Source organism: Papio anubis, chromosome 16, assembly GCF_008728515.1.
Source record: "Papio anubis isolate 15944 chromosome 16, Panubis1.0, whole genome shotgun sequence".
NCBI classification, from domain to species: domain Eukaryota; kingdom Metazoa; phylum Chordata; class Mammalia; order Primates; family Cercopithecidae; genus Papio; species Papio anubis.
Window position 1 is genome coordinate 64,102,716 of NC_044991.1, and position 17,244 is coordinate 64,119,959.

Below are 17,244 nucleotides of genomic sequence, written 5' to 3' on the forward strand. Positions count from 1 at the left end.
ACAAAAAAAAAAAATTAGCTGGGTGTGGTGGTAGGCACCTGTAATCCCAGCTACTCGGGAGGCTGAGGAAGGAGAATCGCTTGTACCCGGGAGGTGGAGGCTGCAGTGAGCCGACATCATGCCATTGCATTCCCGACTGGGCTACAAGAGCAAAACTCTGTCCCACACTAAAAAAAAAAAAAAAGAACCTTTCCACACTAAGCTGCAGATTTTGTTTTTGCAGAAGTGTGGATAGATGTTCCTGGCATCTTGTGTTTTTGTAATGAAAATAATGTTAAATGGTCAAGTCGGTTTTTTGGTGTTCAATAGTAGTCCAGGTATGAGTTAAACAATGACAAGTCTGGGCAACATAGTGGGACCCTGTCTCTACAAAAATTGAAAAAATTACCCAGGTGTGGTAGCACATGCCTATAGTCCCAGCTACTTGGCTGAGGCTGAGGCTGAGGCAAGAGGATCACTTGAGCCCGGGAGGTTGAGGCTGCAATAAGCTATGATGGCACCACTGCACTCCAGCCTGGATGACAGAATAAAATCCTGTCTCAAAATAAAAAAAAAAAAAAAAATTAAATTAAAAAGTTAAATAATGGGCCAGGCTTGGTGGCTCACACCTGTAATCCCAGCACTCTGAGAGATCGAGGCAGATGAATCACATGAGGTCAGGAGTTCGAGACCAGCCTGGCCAATATGGTGAAACCCCGTCTCTACTGAAAATACAAAAATTAGCTGGGCATGGTGGGGCATGCCTGTAATCCCAGCTACCCAGGAAACTGAGGCAGAAGAATTGCTGAAACCCAAGAGGTGGAGGTTGCAGTGAGCCAAGATTGCACCAGTGCACTCCAGCCTAGGTGACAGAGCGAGACTCCATCTGCAGGAAAAAAAAAAAAAAAAAAGTTAAATAATGTATATTGAGTACTTATGTGTCAACTCTATACTAGGTGCTATGCCTCATTTAAATATCACAACAAAACTATATACTAGGTATCATTACCCTCATTTTACAGATGAAAGATTCAGATAGGTCAAATCCCTTTATCAAGGTCACTTTATCGGTACAAGACAGAAATAAAACTCAAATTCAAAAGGAGATAATTACTTGGGAAGCTAAAATCCTTCCACCGGCTGTGTACAGTGGGTCACACCTGTAATCCTGGCACTTTGGGAGGTCAAGGCAGGAAGATCGCTTGAGCCCAGGAGTTTGAGAGATGCCTGGGCAATATAGTGAGACCCTTTCTTTCTTTTTTTCCAATTAAATAGTTATTTTGAAAAATGAAAAATAAAAGAAAGAAAAATAACTCACTGGCAATCCAAGGACATCTTATAGTTTATCTGAGATGGACCATCTATGTTACCTGTTACTTCTTACCTGTCAGTTTAGTATAGGCTTCCATGTCATCAATTGCTGTAGAAATGCGATACTTTTTTCCTCCAGCACCTGTAATCTCTATATAGTTGTCTGCTTTAAGGAAAGCATCTGTAATCCTAAAAATCATTTTGCAAAAATTTATGCTTATGAGAAATTTTGAATATTTGCCTTATGTCTTACTTAAGGAAATCTTTCTACTTTAGGGAAATAAAATAACGAGGCACAATGTTCTAAAGACAACTGTGTCTCCACCATACCAAATTTGTGCTTGGTGACCTGTGAGCTACCGTGCTTACTGTGTTCCAGGCACTGTGGCAGGGCTTTACATTCACCATCTTATTTAATCTTCCCAACAATAAGGTAGGTGTATTCAGCCCTCATTTTATAGATGCAGAAATGAAGTAAATTTTGATTTAACCAAGTTAGGAAGAAACAGGGCCAGGCTTTGAACCTAGATCTCTCTGAATTACAAAACAACAACAACAACAAAAACTCTTACCAAAGTATTAACATACAAATAGGAGAATGTACTCCAAGTAATCTGCTCATGACAAAGGATAGGTAAAAATAGGAATGAAGCTAAACTTCCTCAACACAACTGTGAAAACGAACATGAAAAGTTAATTAATTTAAGGCTATTTTAGAGACATGGAAGAAGTAACTTGACTCACACCCAGTGTTTGATAACTCCTCATGGAATCTTTGAGTCACGGGGAGACCTGGCTGTACAGTTTTCTGCTATGGTTCTGACTGGGTTAGGAAGAGGTAAAATTGCTATTGGTTTTACCACTTGGTACTAATTTTGATAAATATTTGACAGGATACAAATAGACATTAATCTTAATCCTTAAAGTTAATTTTTGTCATTAATCTCAGAATTCAAATATTCACGTCCTACCTCCCATTCTGCTGATGACTAATATCTGGTACGTAAGTGACTAGCTGTGCCGAGGTCCTGGGTGATCTCAGCACTGCCGCTTCACGTCTGGCCTAAGTCCCTTTATCCACTTCTCTCTCCTTTTCCTCCAACTAAATTAACTCTATGCTAGATTTTTTTCTTTAAGGAAACCACTTTAAATTTAATCACTTAATATTTACTTGAACTTATCTAGAAATGTCTAGTTGAGCCTAGTATGATACTCTACTACTTTCCAAGTATCAAGGAAAATTTTATAGGGAAATGACAATCAAGTTTCTTACATTGTATCAATAATGTTGCCAACTTTGTGTTGATAAGCTCTACGGTGTAAAGAGTTGCGAGTGTGGAACATGTCATACAGGTTTCCAACTTCCTGCAGGAAAACATGAAGTAAATATTAATAGGATCAGATTATGTTAACCTTATTAGAGACAAGTATACAGGACAAGGAAAAGGGATTGTGGCAGACAAGAGGGCTTTGAACAGGGACTTCTTCATTAACACCTTTGACCCCACTACAAAATGAGGAGGCAGATTAGTAAAGCCATTTATTGGCTTGCAACTTTCATTCTTTTTTATTTTTATTTTTTATTTTTTTAAAGACAAAGTCTTGCTATGTTACTCAGGCTGGTCTTAAGTGATCTTCCCACCTCAACCTTGCTGGGATAACATGCATCAGCCACTGTGCCCAGCTAACTTTCATTCTTTGTTTTTTTGTTTTTTTGTTTTTTTTAAGACGGAGTCTTGCTCTGTTGGCCAGGCTGTAGTACAAGTCTTTCATTGCAAGAACTTTCATTCTTTTTCTTTTCTTTTCTTTTCTTTTTTTTTGAGATGGAGTCTCGCTCTGTTGCCCAGGCTGGAGTGCAGTGGCTTGATCTCGGCTCACTGCAAGCTCTGCTTCCTGGGTTCACGCCGTTCTCCCGCCTCAGCCTCCTGAGTAGCTGGGACTACAGGCACCTGCCACCACGCCCGGTTAATTTTTTTGTATGTTTTTTAGTAGAGACGGGGTTTCACCGTGTTAGCCAGGATGGTCTCAATCTCCTGACCTTGTGATCCACCCGTCTCGGCCTCCCAAAGTGCTGGGATTACAGGCTTGAGCCACCGCGCCGGGCCAGAACTTTCATTCTTAATAAACTAGGCCAGGCACGATGGCTCATACCTGTAACCCTAGCACTTTGGGAGGCCGAGGTGGGCAGATCACCTGAGGTCAGGAGTTCAAGATCAGCTTGGCCAACATGGTGAAACCCTGTCTCTACAAAAATACAAAAATTAGCCAGGCATGATGACAGGTGCCTGTAATCCCAGGTAATAGGGAGGCTGAGGTGGGAGAATCGCTTGAACCCAGGAGGCAGAGGTTGCAGTGAGCTGAGACCACGCCATTGTACTCCAGCCTGGGCCACAGAGCAAGACTCCATCTCAAAAAAAAAATAAAACGTGGCTGGGCGCGGTGACTCACGCCTGTAATTATATATATATATAAAATATATATATATATTCAGGCATATATATATGCATATATATGTATATAAATATATATTTTAATCCTCCCAATAACTGTAGGAAATAGGTATCACTATTCTTATGTTCTTCATTCTTGACTTTTTCTTTTTTTTTTTTTTTTAGACAGCCTCGCTCTGTCACCCAGGTTGGAATGCAATGGCACACAATCTTGGCTCACTGCAACCTCCACTTCCCAGGTTGAAGTGATTCTCGTACCTCAGCCTCCTGAGTAGCTGGGATTACAGGTGTATGCTACCACACCTGGCTAATTTTTGTATTTGCAGTAGAGACAGGGTTTCACCATGTTGGCCACGCTGGTCTCAAACTTATAAGCTTAAGCGATCTGCCCACCTCGGCCTCACGAAGTAGTGGGATTATGGGATTACAGGTATGAGTCACCACACCTAGCCGTACTTGACTTTCTATAGTATAGTACTATACTACTTTTTGATTACATGACTGCCATCTAACAGGGACCTAGTGATTTCACTTGTTTAACTACAGTTGACCTTTAACAACACATGTTTGAACTGTAAGAGTTCATTTATACAGATTTTCTTGCCCCGCTGCCACCCCTGAGACAGTAAGACCAACCCCTCCTCTTTCTGAGTCTATTTAATGTGAAGACGATGAGGATGAAGACCTTTATGATCATCCACTTCCACTTAATGAATAGTAAATATACTTTCTCTGCCTTATGTTTTTTTTTTTTTTTTTTTTGAGAGGAGTCTTGCTCTGTCACACAGGCTGGAGTGCAGTGGCGCAATCTCGGCTCACCACAACCTCTGCCTCCCAGGTTCAAGTAATTTTTCTGCCTCAGCCTCCCAAGTAGCTGGGATTACAGGTGCTCACCACTGCACCCAGCTAATTTTTGTATTTTGAGTAGAGACAGGGTTTCACCATGTTGCCCAGGTTGGGCAGGCTGGTCTTGAACTCTTAATCTCAGGTGATTCACCCACCTTGGCCTCCTAAAGTGCTGGGATTACAGGCGTGAGCCACTGCGCCTGGCCTTGCCTTATGATTTTCTTAATAACATTTTCTTTTCTTTAGCTTACTTTATTGTAAGAATACAGTAGACGGGGCATGGTGGCTCCAACATGTAATACCAGCACTTTGGGAGGCTAAGGAGGGCAAATCGCTTCAGGTCAGGAGTTCGAGACCAGTCTGGGGAACATAGCAAAACCCTCTCTCTACAAAAAAAATAGAAAAATTAGCCCGGTATAGTGGCATGTGCCTGTGGTTGCAGCTACTTGGGAAGCTGAAGTGGGAGATTTGCTTGAGCTGGAAAGGTGGAGGTTGCCGTGATTGGAGATTGCACCACTATACTCCAATCTGGGTGACAGAGTAAGATCCTGTATCAAAATAATAATAATAATAATAATATAGTATATGATGCATGTAACATTCAAAATAGGCTGGGTACAGTGGCTCATACCTATAATCATAGCACTTTAGGAGGCTGAGGTGGGTGGGTTGCTTGATCCCAGGAGTTTGAGACCAGCCTGGGCAACACAGTGAAATCCCACCTCTATAAAATAAATTCCAAAATTAGCCAAGCATAGGCCTGTAGTCCCAGCTACTCAAGAGGCAGAGGAGGAAGGATCAGTTGAGCCCAGGAAGTCAAGGCTACGTGCACTATGATAGTGTCACTGTACTCCAGCCTGAGTGATAGAGCAAGACCCTGTCAGGAAACAAAACAAAAACCAAAAAAACATACAAAATGTGTGTAACTGACCATTAAAGTTATCAATAAGGCTTCTGGTCAAGAGGAGGCTATTAGTAGTTAAGTTTTTGGGAAGTCAGAAGTTGTATGCAGGCCGCAGGCCAGGCACAGTGGCTCACACCTATAATCCCAGCACTTTGGGAGGCCAAAGTGGGTGGATCACTTGAGGTCAGGAGTTCGAGACCAGCCTGGCCAACATGGTGAAACCCCGTTGTCTAATAAAAATACAAAATTTAGCTGGGCGTGGTGGCATGTACCTGTAAACCTAGCTAGTCATGAGGCTGAGGCAGAAGAATCACTTGAACCCAGGAGGCAGAGCTTGCAGTGAGCCAAGATCGTGCCACTGCACCCCAGCCTAGGCAACAGAAGGAGACTCTGACACCAAAAAAAAAAAAAAAAAAAAAGAAAAGTTATATATAGATTTTCAACTAGGAGAGGGGGTAGCACCCCTAAACACGATTTTGTTCAGGTGTTAACTGTATAAAATTTTTCAACACTAATATAGTGATTAAAAATGAGACTCTGGGCCGGGCACGGTGGCTCATGCCTATAATCACAGCACTTTGGGAGGCTGAGGCAGCCGGATCACAAGGTCAGGAGATTGAGATCATCCTGGCTAACATGGTGAAACCCCATCTCTACTAAAAATACAAAAAAAAAAAAACTAGCCGGGCGAGGTGGCGGGCGCCTGTAGTCCCAGCTACCAGGGAGGCTGAGGCAGGAGAATGGCGTGAACCCGGGAGGCGGAGCTTGCAGTGAGCCGAGAAGGCGCCACTGCACTTTGGGTGGTGGAGTGAGACTCCATCTCAAAAAAAAAAAAAAAGAGAGACTCTGGAAACAAATTTTTTGGGTTGAGATTCCAACTCTACTACTTGTTTTTTTTTTTTTTTTTTTTTTTGAGAGGGAGTCTCGCTCTGTCACCCAGGCTGGAGTGCAGTGGCCGGATCTCAGCTCACTGCAAGCTCCGCCTCCCGGGTTCACGCCATTCTCCTGCCTCAGCCTCCCGAGTAGCTGGGACTACAGGCGCCTGCGACCTCGCCCCGCTAAGTTTTTGTATTTTTAGTAGAGACGAGGTTTCACTGTGTTAGCCAGGATGGTCTCGATCTCCTGACCTCGTGATCCGCCGATCTCGGCCTCCCAAAGTGCTGGGATTACAGGCTTGAGCCACCGCGCCCGGCCTCTACTACTTGTTAATTATATGCCTTCTCTGTGCCTTAATTTGCTCGCCTGTTGAATGGAATAATAGTATCTATCTCACAGGGTTATATGGAATAAGTTGATCCGTCCAAAGCACTTAAAATAATGCCTCATACAAGCCAGGCATGATAATGTGCACTCCCAGCCACTTGGGAGGCTGAGGAGGGAGGATCACTTGAGCTCAGGAGTTCAAGACTAGCCTGGGGAACACAGTGAGATCCTATTTCAAAAAAAATGCAACCAACCAAACAGAAAAACCCCAAAACCAGTGTCTGACTCAAAACTTAATAAATGTCCATTTTAATTTTATTATTATTTAATAATGCAGTAGGAGGGAAGAGACTAAAGATATTTACAAATCCTAGGAATTAAGTAAAGAGATTGTCGATTTACCAATTATTCCAAATTGTCAAATGTTTATTTCCAAATTTCAGACCAGGAACAACACTCTTCTTATTATCTCCTCTGGCAGAGCTTACCTTATCTCTAGCACAAATACGCAACTCATTGTCTACTTCACAGACACGGGCAAACTTAATGAAGCGCTTGTAATCAAAATTATTTTGGATTCCAAGATGATGGCAGTCCCTAGAAGGATTCCAAAGCAGAGATATGAAATTTTTCAACAAGGAAGCTGTACCTTAAATAGTAATACTAAATTTATATAAATATTTTAGTCAACTTTTCAGAAGTGTTCAGTGCATACCTGGCAAAATAATCCCATTTGTCCACATCAATGCCATTTCTTTTATTAGACACTATCTCATAAAGGAAGCTTTTCCTTTCAGGACGCCCTTTATATGGCCACTGGAAGGCAAGAAAACCCACTGGAAGTTTTAGGACAGGCACCAAATCTATTTATAATCAAAGCAAAGCAATTTTATTAATCTGTAAATTATAAACAGATACCTGACTGGGAATATAAGATAAACTAGAAGGTTCTATTCCTTCTTCCACTTCATTTCAAAACTAGTAGAAAGGGAAAAGAAATGCTAAGGTATATGATACCTTATTGTTACCACATTTTCTTTTCTTGTGCCACTGAAAAGATCTTAACTGTATTACATTTCCCAAAACCAACAACAACTGTGTTTTCTTGGTTTATAAACCAAGTTTTTGAAAAATATAAAGTCTAGGCCAGGCGCAGTGGCTCATGCCTGTAATCCCATCACTTTGGGAGGCCGAGGAGGGCAGATAACAAGGTCAGGAGTTCAAGACCAGCCTGGCCAAGATGCTGAAACCTCGTCTCTACTAAAAATACAAAAATTAGCCAGGCTAGGTAGCAAATGCCTGTAATCCCAGCTACTCGGGAGGCTGAGGTAGGAGAATCACCTGAACTCAGGAGGTGGAGGTTGCAGTGAGCTGAGGTTACACTACTGCCCTCTAGCCTGGGTAACACAGCAAGACTCCGTCTCAAAAATAAAAAAATAAATAAATAATATAAAATCTAATAATAAACTAATGATGCTTGAATTCATGCATTAAAATAGTACTATCTTTCAAAGTAGCTACACGCCTAGTCTAAATAATATGCATTGTTGAATGTATTCTTTGAGCTCAATTGTTTTGGAAATAGGATATTTGCTACAAAACCCATCTCTTTATCTTGTAAGTACACTTGTATATATTTGAGGAAACAACCCTAAAAGTCTCAGGGGGAAATTATTTTCCAACTTTATTTTTAATTTAAAAAATACAGGCCGGGCGTGGTGGCTCAAGCCTGTAATCCCAGCACTTTGGGAGGCCGAGACGGGCGGATCACGAGGTCAGGAGATTGAGACCATCCTGGCTAACACAGTGAAACCCCGTCTCTATTAAGAAATACAAAAAACTAGCCGGGCGAGGTGGCGGGCGCCTGTAGTCCCAGCTACTCGGGAGGCTGAGGCAGGAGAATGGCGTGAACCCGGGAGGCGGAGCTTGCAGTGAGCTGAGATCCAGCCACTGCACTCCAGCCTGGGCGACAGAGTGAGACTCCGTCTCAAAAAAAAAAAAAAAACAAAATATCAAAAAGGAAACAAAACAGATTTTCCATTGAACCAGTTCAACTTTTTTGTAGATCTTCATATATTTAAATATTTCAAATGTGATTTTTTTTTTTTTTTTATTTGGAGACAGGGTATAGCTCTGTTGCCCAGGCTGGAGTGCAGTTGCACAATCACAGATCACTGCAGGCTGCCTCAGCCTCCCAAGCATCTGAGACAACAGGCATGAGACAGGGTTTCAGTATGTTACCCAGGCTGATCTCAAACTCCAGGACTCAAGTGATCCTCTCATCATGGCCTCCCAAAGTGCTGGGATTACAGGCATGAGCCACTGAGCCTGGCCAAATATGTTCATTTTAATGGCTAGATGAAACATACACATTAACATTCCAAACAAAATTACTTTAGGCTTCTACATAAAATACTGCAGGCCAGGTATGGTGGCTCACGCCTGTAATCCCAGCACTTTGGGAGGTCAAAGTGGGAGAATCACTTGAGCCCAGGAATTCAAAACCAGCTTAGGCAACACACTGAGACCACATCTCTAAAAAAAATTTTTTTAAATGAATAAAATACTGCATATATATTCACTAAAAAATAATTTATGGCCGGGCACAGTGGCTCACGCCTGTAATCCCAGCACTTTGGGAAGCCGAGGTGGGTGGATCACCTGAGGTCAGGAGTTTGAGACCAGCCTGGGCAACATGGTGAAACCTCATCTCTACTAAAAATCCAAAGATTAGCCAGGCGTGGTGGCACACACCTGTAATCCCAGCTACATGGGAGGCTGAGGCAGGAGAATTGCTTGGGCCTGGGAGACGGAGGTTGCACTGAACTGAGATGGTGCCACTGCACTCCAGCCTCGCAAGACTCTGTCTAAAAAAAAAGAAAGAAAGAGGCCGGGCGCGGTGGCTCAAGCCTGTAATCCCAGCACTTTGGGAGGCCGAGACGGGCGAATCACTAGGTCAGGAGATCGAGACCATCCTGGCTAACACGGTGAAACCCTGTCTCTACTAAAAAATACAAAAAAATAGCCGGGCGAGGTGGCGGGTGCCTGTAGTCCCAGCTACTCGGGAGGCTGAGGCAGGAGAATGGCGTAAACCTGGGAGGCGGAGCTTGCAGTGAGCTGAGATCTGGCCACTGCACTCCAGCCTGGGCGACAGAGCCAGACTCTGTCTCAAAAAAAAAAGAAAGAAAGAAAGAAAGAAAAGAAAAGAATTTATGCCAAGCACAGTGGCTCACACCTGTAATCCCAGCACTTTCAGAGGCAGAGCTGGGCAGATCACTTGTGCTCAGGATTTCAAGACTAGCCTGGGCAATGTGACAAAACCCTATCTCTACAAAAAATACAAAAATTAACTGGGCACGGTAGTGCACATTTGTGGTCCCAGCTACTCAGGAGGCTGAGGTGGGAGGATCGCTTGAGCCTGGGAGGTGGAAGTTGCAGTGAGCTGAGATTGCACCACTGCACTCCAGTCTGTGTGACAGAGTAAGACCCTGTCTCAAAAAAAAAAAAAAAAAAAAAAGAATTTCTGTATATATAGTTTTGGGAAGTAAGTTCTAAATAATTCAGTTGAGAGGTAGAAAAAAATATAAGCCTTTTATTTTTTGCATTAAACAGTAGAAACATAGAACTCATATTTTTTACTATTTTAGAGGCTAAATTTACCATTTAGCCTCTAAAATAGCCAAATGTATAACTCAGAAGGGATCATGAAAAGGCTAGATGAAAAGCACCAGTCAGTTAAAATTAAGTTGTACATAAACTTACCAAAACACCTTTGACAGGTGATTCAAGTGGTCCTACAATTTGTTCCTTGATAAAGCAAATATCTTCTTCAGGGATGAGACCATAGTGTTCCATGACAGGCTTGATTCCATTAGAATTAATAAGGTGCTCAAACATCATAACTGAGCCTTGTTCATGCTAGGAAAAGTAAGCACAATATGATGTGTTAAAGATTCTAGCCCACTGGAAGTCCTGATTAACAAAATTATCCTCAATTCCAAGTAATTCTGAGATAAGGGTCTATTGCATATTAATTCTCTAGTTTCTAGCCACAATCTTAGGAACATTTTTAAAAACCTGTCAGATTTTTCATGATTTTACTAGTCTACAAAACTTTTACAAAACTTATTATTTCATAAACATATTTAACGCATTTTATGATATAATCACTTACAGTACCTAAGTGAATATTACAAGATCATGTAGATAGAATTACATTTAATAAATATCATCATAAAATTGAATTTTATTTTTTCATCAGCCTTTGAACATGTGCAGTTATAAGCTCTGTTAGGCACTACCATCTAGTGGTGAAAAGGGGTAACTGCAAACTTGCCAGTAAAAACAAAGCTCTCCCTTGAAATCTCAAATTGGCCTGTTTGCTCATCTCTGCTCACTGATTCACAATCAATGTAATGGATCAAATGAACTCCTGAAGACATCTGCCCTTTCCTAGTTCCTACCATAAACTAACTCAAGATGAAAAACAAAACCTGAATTGTCCTGTAACTTTTTTTTTTTTTTTTAAAGAGACAGGGAATCGCTCTGTTGCCCTGGCTAGAGTCCAGTGGTATGATCATGGGGGTCACTGTAGCCTTGAACTCCTGGGCTCAAGTGATCCTCCCATTTCAGCCTCCTGAGTAGGTGAAACCACAGGTGCGCACCACCCTACCCAGCTAATTTTTAAATTTTTTTGTAGAGGCAGGGTCTTGATTTGTTGACCAGGTTGGTCTTGAACTCCTAGGCCCAAGTAATCCTCCTGTCTCAGCCTCCCAAAGTGGTGGGATTACAAGCACCTTGCCCTGTAACTATTCTTCCCCCCTGCCCAGAAACAATTCTTGCTCCAGAAATTATTCTTTTTTTTTTTTTTGAGATGGAGTCTCACTCTGTCACCCAAGCTGGAGTGCAGTGCCGCCATCTTGGCTCACTGCAAGCTCCACCTCCCAGGTTCACGCCATTCTCCTGCCTCAGCCTCCTGAGTAGCTAGGACTACAGGCACGTGCCACCACGCCCGGATAATTTTTTTGTATTTTTAGTAGAGACGGGGTTTCACTATGTTAGCCAGTATGGCCTTGATCTCCTGACTTCGTGATCCGCCCGCCTCGGCCTCCCAAAGTGCTGGGATTACAGACGTGAGCCACCGTGCCCAGCTGAAACTATTCTTAAAAACAGAATCAGGGCTGGGTGCTGTGGCTCACACCTGTAATCCCAGCATTTTGGGAGGCTGAGGTGGGTGGATCACTTGAGGTCAGGAGTCCAAGTTTGGCCAACATGGCAAAACCCTGTGTCTACTAAAAAATACAAAATTAGCCAGGCACGTAGTGCGCACCTATAATCCCAGCTACTTGGGGGACTGAGGCAGATGAATCACTTGAACCCCGAGGGTGGAGGTTGCAGTGAGCCGAGATCGCCCTGCCTGGGTGGGAGACAGAGTGAGACTCTGTCTCAAAAACAAACAACAACAACAACAAAAACCCCACAAAAACAGAATCAGGCTGGGTGCAGTGGCTCACATTTATAATTCCAGCATTTTTTTGAGAGGCAAAGGTGGAAGGATTGCTTGAGCCCAGGAGGTCGAGACCAGCCTGGGCAACAAAGCAAGACCCTGTTTCTACAAAAAGATAAAAAAATTGGCTGGGTATAGTGGCATGCACCTGTGGTCCCAGCTACTTGGGAGACTAATGCGGGAGGATTGCTTGAGCCCAGGTGGTTGAGGCTGCAGTTAGCTGTGTTCATGCCTGCACTCCAACCTAGGCAACAGAGAAAGACCTTGTCTCCAAAAAACAACAACAACAACAAACAAATTGGCCGGGAGCAGTAGCTCACGCATGTAATCCCAGCACTTTGGGAGGCAGAGGTGGGCGGATCACGAGGTCAGGAGATCGAGATCATCCTGCCCAACATGGTGACACCCTATCTCTACTAAAAATACAAAAATTAGCTGGGCGTGGTGGCACGCGCCTATAGTCCCAGCTACTCAGGAGGCTGAGGCAGGAGAAATGCTTGAACCCGGGAGGTGGAGGTTGTGGTGAGCTGAGATTGTGCCACTGCACTACAGGCTGGGCGACAGAGCGAGACTCCGTCTCAAAAAAACAAAACAAAGCAAAACAAAACAAAGACCAAATTGAATCAAGATATATGTAATTACAAAGAGGAAAAATAGTAACTTCATAGTGGAGAAATTTGACAGACAATGCCTTAATCAAGTAATCAGAATTAATATCACTGGTATTGGCTCAACTAGGTTTTATGTGCCTCCTGAGATACACTATCAAGGACGTATCACTTTTTTTTTGGAGACAGAGTCTAGCTCTGTCGCCCAGGCTGGAGTGCAGTGGCGTGATCTCGGCTTACTGCAATCTCCGCCTCCTGGGCTCAAGCAATTCTCCTTCCTCAGCCTCCCAAGTAGGCATGTGCCACCACACCCAGCTAATTTTTTGTGGGGTTTTTTTTTTTTTTTTTCGCTCTCGTTTCCCAGGCTGGAGTAAAATGGTGTGATCTTGGCTCACGGCAACCTCCACCTCCTGGGTTCAGGTGATTCTCCTGCCTCAGCCTCCTCAGTAGCTGGGATTACAGGTGACCATCACCATGCCCAGATAATTTTTATATTTTTAGTAGAGACAGGGTTTCGCCATGTTGGGCAGGCTGGTCTCGAACTCCTGACCTCAGGTGACCAACGCACCTCGGCCACCTAAAGTGCTGGAATTACAGACGTGAGCCACCGCATCCGACCTGGACACATCACTTTTGTGGCATTCTACCAAAAATGCATGGCTTGAATCTATGAGGAAACATCACACTGAAACTCAAATTGATGAATATTCCACAAAATAGCTCACTTGCTCTTTAAAAAAAATGACAAAGTCACTAACGATAAAGACTGAAGAATTGTTCTAGATCAAAAGAAATTAGAAAAATGGCAACCAAATGCAATACGTATTTCTGGACCAGGGAAAAAAAGTTTTTTTCCTCTTTTTCTATATGAACAATTGGTAAAATTTGAAAGTCTGAATTAGATAAGAGTACTGTATCAACATTAATTTACTGATTTTGACAATTATACTATGGTTATATAAGAAAATGTTGTTTTTAGGAAATACCCACTGAAGTATTTAGAAATAAAATATTTCAACAATTTACATTCTTTGAGAGACAGGGCTCTTGCTCTATCACCCAGGCTGGAGCTCAGTGGCGTATTCATAGCTCAGTGTATCCTTGAACTCCTGGATTCAAGCAATCCTCCCATCTCAGCCTTCTCAGTAGCTAGGACTACAGGTGTGCACCACCATGACCAGCTGATGTTTTCATAATTTTGTAGAAACAGGGTTTCACTATGTTGCCCAGGCTGGTCTTGAACTCCTGGCCTCAAAGCTATCCTCCTGCCTCAGCCTCCCAAACTGTTGGGATTACAGGTGTGAGCCACTGTGTTCAGTCTAAAAACGAACTTTCTATCTTTGAGACAGGTTCTCACTCTATTACCTACTTTGGAGTGCAGTAGCACTATCACAGCTCATTGCAGCCTTGACCTCCCAGGCTCAAGCAATCCTGCCACCCCACCATGCCTGGCTAATTTTTAAATTTTTTTGTAGAGACGGGGTTTCACCATGTTGTCCAGGCTGGTCTTGAACTCCTGGGCTCAAGCGATCTGCCCACCTTAGCCTCCCAAAATGTTGGTATTACAACCATAAGCCACTGTGCCTGGTCAAAACTTACTTTCTAATGATTCAGAAAAAAAATTTATATATGAAGAGAGAGTATTTTAAAAAATAAAAATGAGGTGGATCACTTGAACCTGGGAGGTGGAGGTTGCAGTGAGCTTAGATGACATCACTGAGCTCCTGCCCGCGTGACAAGGCAAGACCCTGTCTCAAAAACAATAAAATAAAAATAAATAAATAAATAAATAAATAAAATAAGTAAGGGATTTTCAAAAGAGTAGTTTTAAATATATCAATGCCAACTGTGAATATAATGGCAAACAGAAAAAAATAAGTTTCATAAAGCTAGCACAGACCATAATAACAATAATAACTAAAATTATAAGGAACTTAGGAGTAAGTATAACAAAGATGTATGACTTTCGTGGCCAGCCTAGGCAACATAGTAAGACTCCATCTCTACAAATAAAAACCCAGGTGTGATGGTGCAGGCCTGTGGTCTCAGCTACTTGGGAGGCTGAGGTGCAAGGATTGCATGAGTCTGGAGGTCAAGACCAGCCTGGGCAACATAGTAAGACTGTTCTCCACAGAAAAGAAAAAATAAAAACATAAATCTTATTATAAAGTATGTCAACCTAAAAGGAAGGAGCTGAGGAATATTTAATATAGAGAGTTTATTTGGGCCAAGGTTGAGGACACATTTACAAATTGCCTTGGGGAATGCTTGGGGAGAACAAAAGAGAGGCTCAAGTTATTAAAGAAAAAAGGACTGGCCAGGTGTGGTGGCTTAGGCCTGTAATCTCAGCACTTTAGGAGGCCAAGGTGGGCAGATAGCTTGAGCTCGGCAGTTGAGACCAGCTTGGGCAACAGAGTGAGACCCGCCTCTACACAAAATACAAAAAATTAGCTGGGCATGGTAGTGTGTGCTTGTAGTCCCAGCTACTTGGGAGGATGAAGTGGGAGAATTGCTTGAGCCTTGGAAGTTGAGGTTGCAGTAAGCTGTGTTTGCACCACTGCACCCCACTCTGGGTGACAAAGCAAGATCCTGTCGAGGGGAGGTGAGAGGAGGGAAGGGGAGGGGAAGGGGAGGGGGAGGGGAAGGGGAGGGGGAGGGGAGGGGAAGGGGGAAAGAAAAGGAAGGGAAAGAAGGGAAGGAAGGGAAGGAAAGGAAGGTAGGAAGGGAAAAAGAAAGAGAGAGAGAGAAAGAGTGAGAAAGAGAGAAAGTGAGGAAGAGAGAGAGAGAAAGACAGAAAGAAAGGAGAGAAAGAAAAGAAAAAGAAAAGAGCACAAATCAGGAGGAGGAGGAGATCAAAAAGAGGAAGTGATCACGAAAGCTGTTAGGAGTGTTCACTGGCTTACAGAAGTAATGTTAGTTAGTGATTGGCTACATCTTATGAAGTACAGGGTGTATGGCATTATATGGTTACCTGGCATTCCACACAGCAGCTGACTTCAAGAGGTAATAGTTATTTAGCTCCAGGGGGTGTGACATGATTGCTGTTCTATTTCAAGGCCTCTCTGGGCCTGATCATGTAAAGGGGCTCATATTTTTCAGATACAAATTTCTTTTCTTCTTTTTTTTTTCCTCCCCAAGTAACAAGTGTGGAAACAGAACAGAATGCAGAATGATTCATTATATATGGGAAGTTAATAAATGTTGGGGTTGGTATTACGGTCAGTGGGGATAGGATGAACTATTTTTTTTTTTTTTTTTGAGACGGAGTCTCGCGCTGTGTCACCCAGGCTGGAGTGCAGTGGCGCGATCTCGGCTCACTGCAAGCTCCGCCTCCCAGGTTCAGGCCATTCTCCTGCCTCAGCCTCCGAGTAGCTGGGACTACAGGCGCCCGCCACCACGCCCGGCTAGTTTTTTGTATTTTTAGTAGAGACGGGGTTTCACCATGTTAGCCAGGATGGTCTCGATCTCCTGACCTCGTGATCCGCCCGCCTCGGCCTCCCAAAGTGCTGGGATTACAGGCTTGAGCCACCGCGCCCGGCCAGGATGAACTATTTAAAAATTAGATTTCTTGGTCAGGCACAGTGGCTCACGTCTGTAATCCCAGCACTTTAGGAGACCTAGGCAGGTGGATCATGAAATCAGGAGTTCGAGACCAGCCTAACCAACATGGTGAAACCCCATCTCTACTAAAAATACAAAAGTTAGCCGGGTGTGGTAGCACACGCCTGTGTTACCAGGTACTCAGGAGGCTGAGGCAGGAGAATTGCTTGAACCCGGGAGGCGGAGGTTGTAGTGAGCAAAGATTGCACCACTGTACTCCAGCCTGGGTGATAGAGTAAGACTCCATCTCAAAAAAAAGAAAAAAAGATTTCTCCCATTTACTTACACAAAAATAAATTGTACATGAGCTAAGGATTTAAACATGAAAGGCAAAATACTTAAAGGAAAATACTTGGTAATGATTGAGTAGATCCTATTAGATCAACTGCAGGATAAAACAACTATAAGCTCTGGACAACTCCCTGAAGGTCCTGGAGAGAGACCAAAACCAAGCAGATGTTAGACCTCAATACTTAGAAGGGAGACGTACTAGGTGACATTCCGGTTTTATGGTCTTGAACCTCAGGGCAGGCCCCAAGACAGAAAAAGTGGTAAGAAACTACCCATTTTACTGGCTTGAAGAACCAGAGTACTTCATCAAAATTGAAAATGTCTGTTTTTCAAAAGGCACCATGAAAAAATGAATTGGCCAAGCCAGACACTGGGGAAAAATATTCACAATACATATACCTAACCATACATATATAAAGAATTCCACAACTCAATAATCAAAGAGCAAGCAATCAAACTTTTTAAATGAGTAAAATGCTAAGAGTTCTTTGCAGAAGAAGATATGTCAATAACAAAGTACAAAGTACAGGAAATAGTATTCAACAT

The 17,244-nt window shown here is 42.9% G+C and overlaps 1 protein-coding gene across 3 annotated transcripts in view; it reads right to left on the bottom strand.

Annotated features, from left to right (window-relative positions):
• Positions 1 to 17,244, bottom strand: part of SAMHD1 (SAM and HD domain containing deoxynucleoside triphosphate triphosphohydrolase 1) — a 58,413-nt gene that overhangs the window by 18,177 nt on the left and 22,992 nt on the right. For all 3 annotated transcript variants that reach the window (XM_021944145.1, XM_021944146.1, NM_001279525.1), the window contains 5 exon segments: positions 10,456 to 10,611; positions 7,409 to 7,509; positions 7,182 to 7,290; positions 2,564 to 2,655; positions 1,364 to 1,479 (listed from right to left, as the gene is read on the bottom strand). In XM_021944145.1, coding sequence (XP_021799837.1) covers positions 1,364 to 1,479; positions 2,564 to 2,655; positions 7,182 to 7,290; positions 7,409 to 7,509; positions 10,456 to 10,611 — 574 coding nt within the window.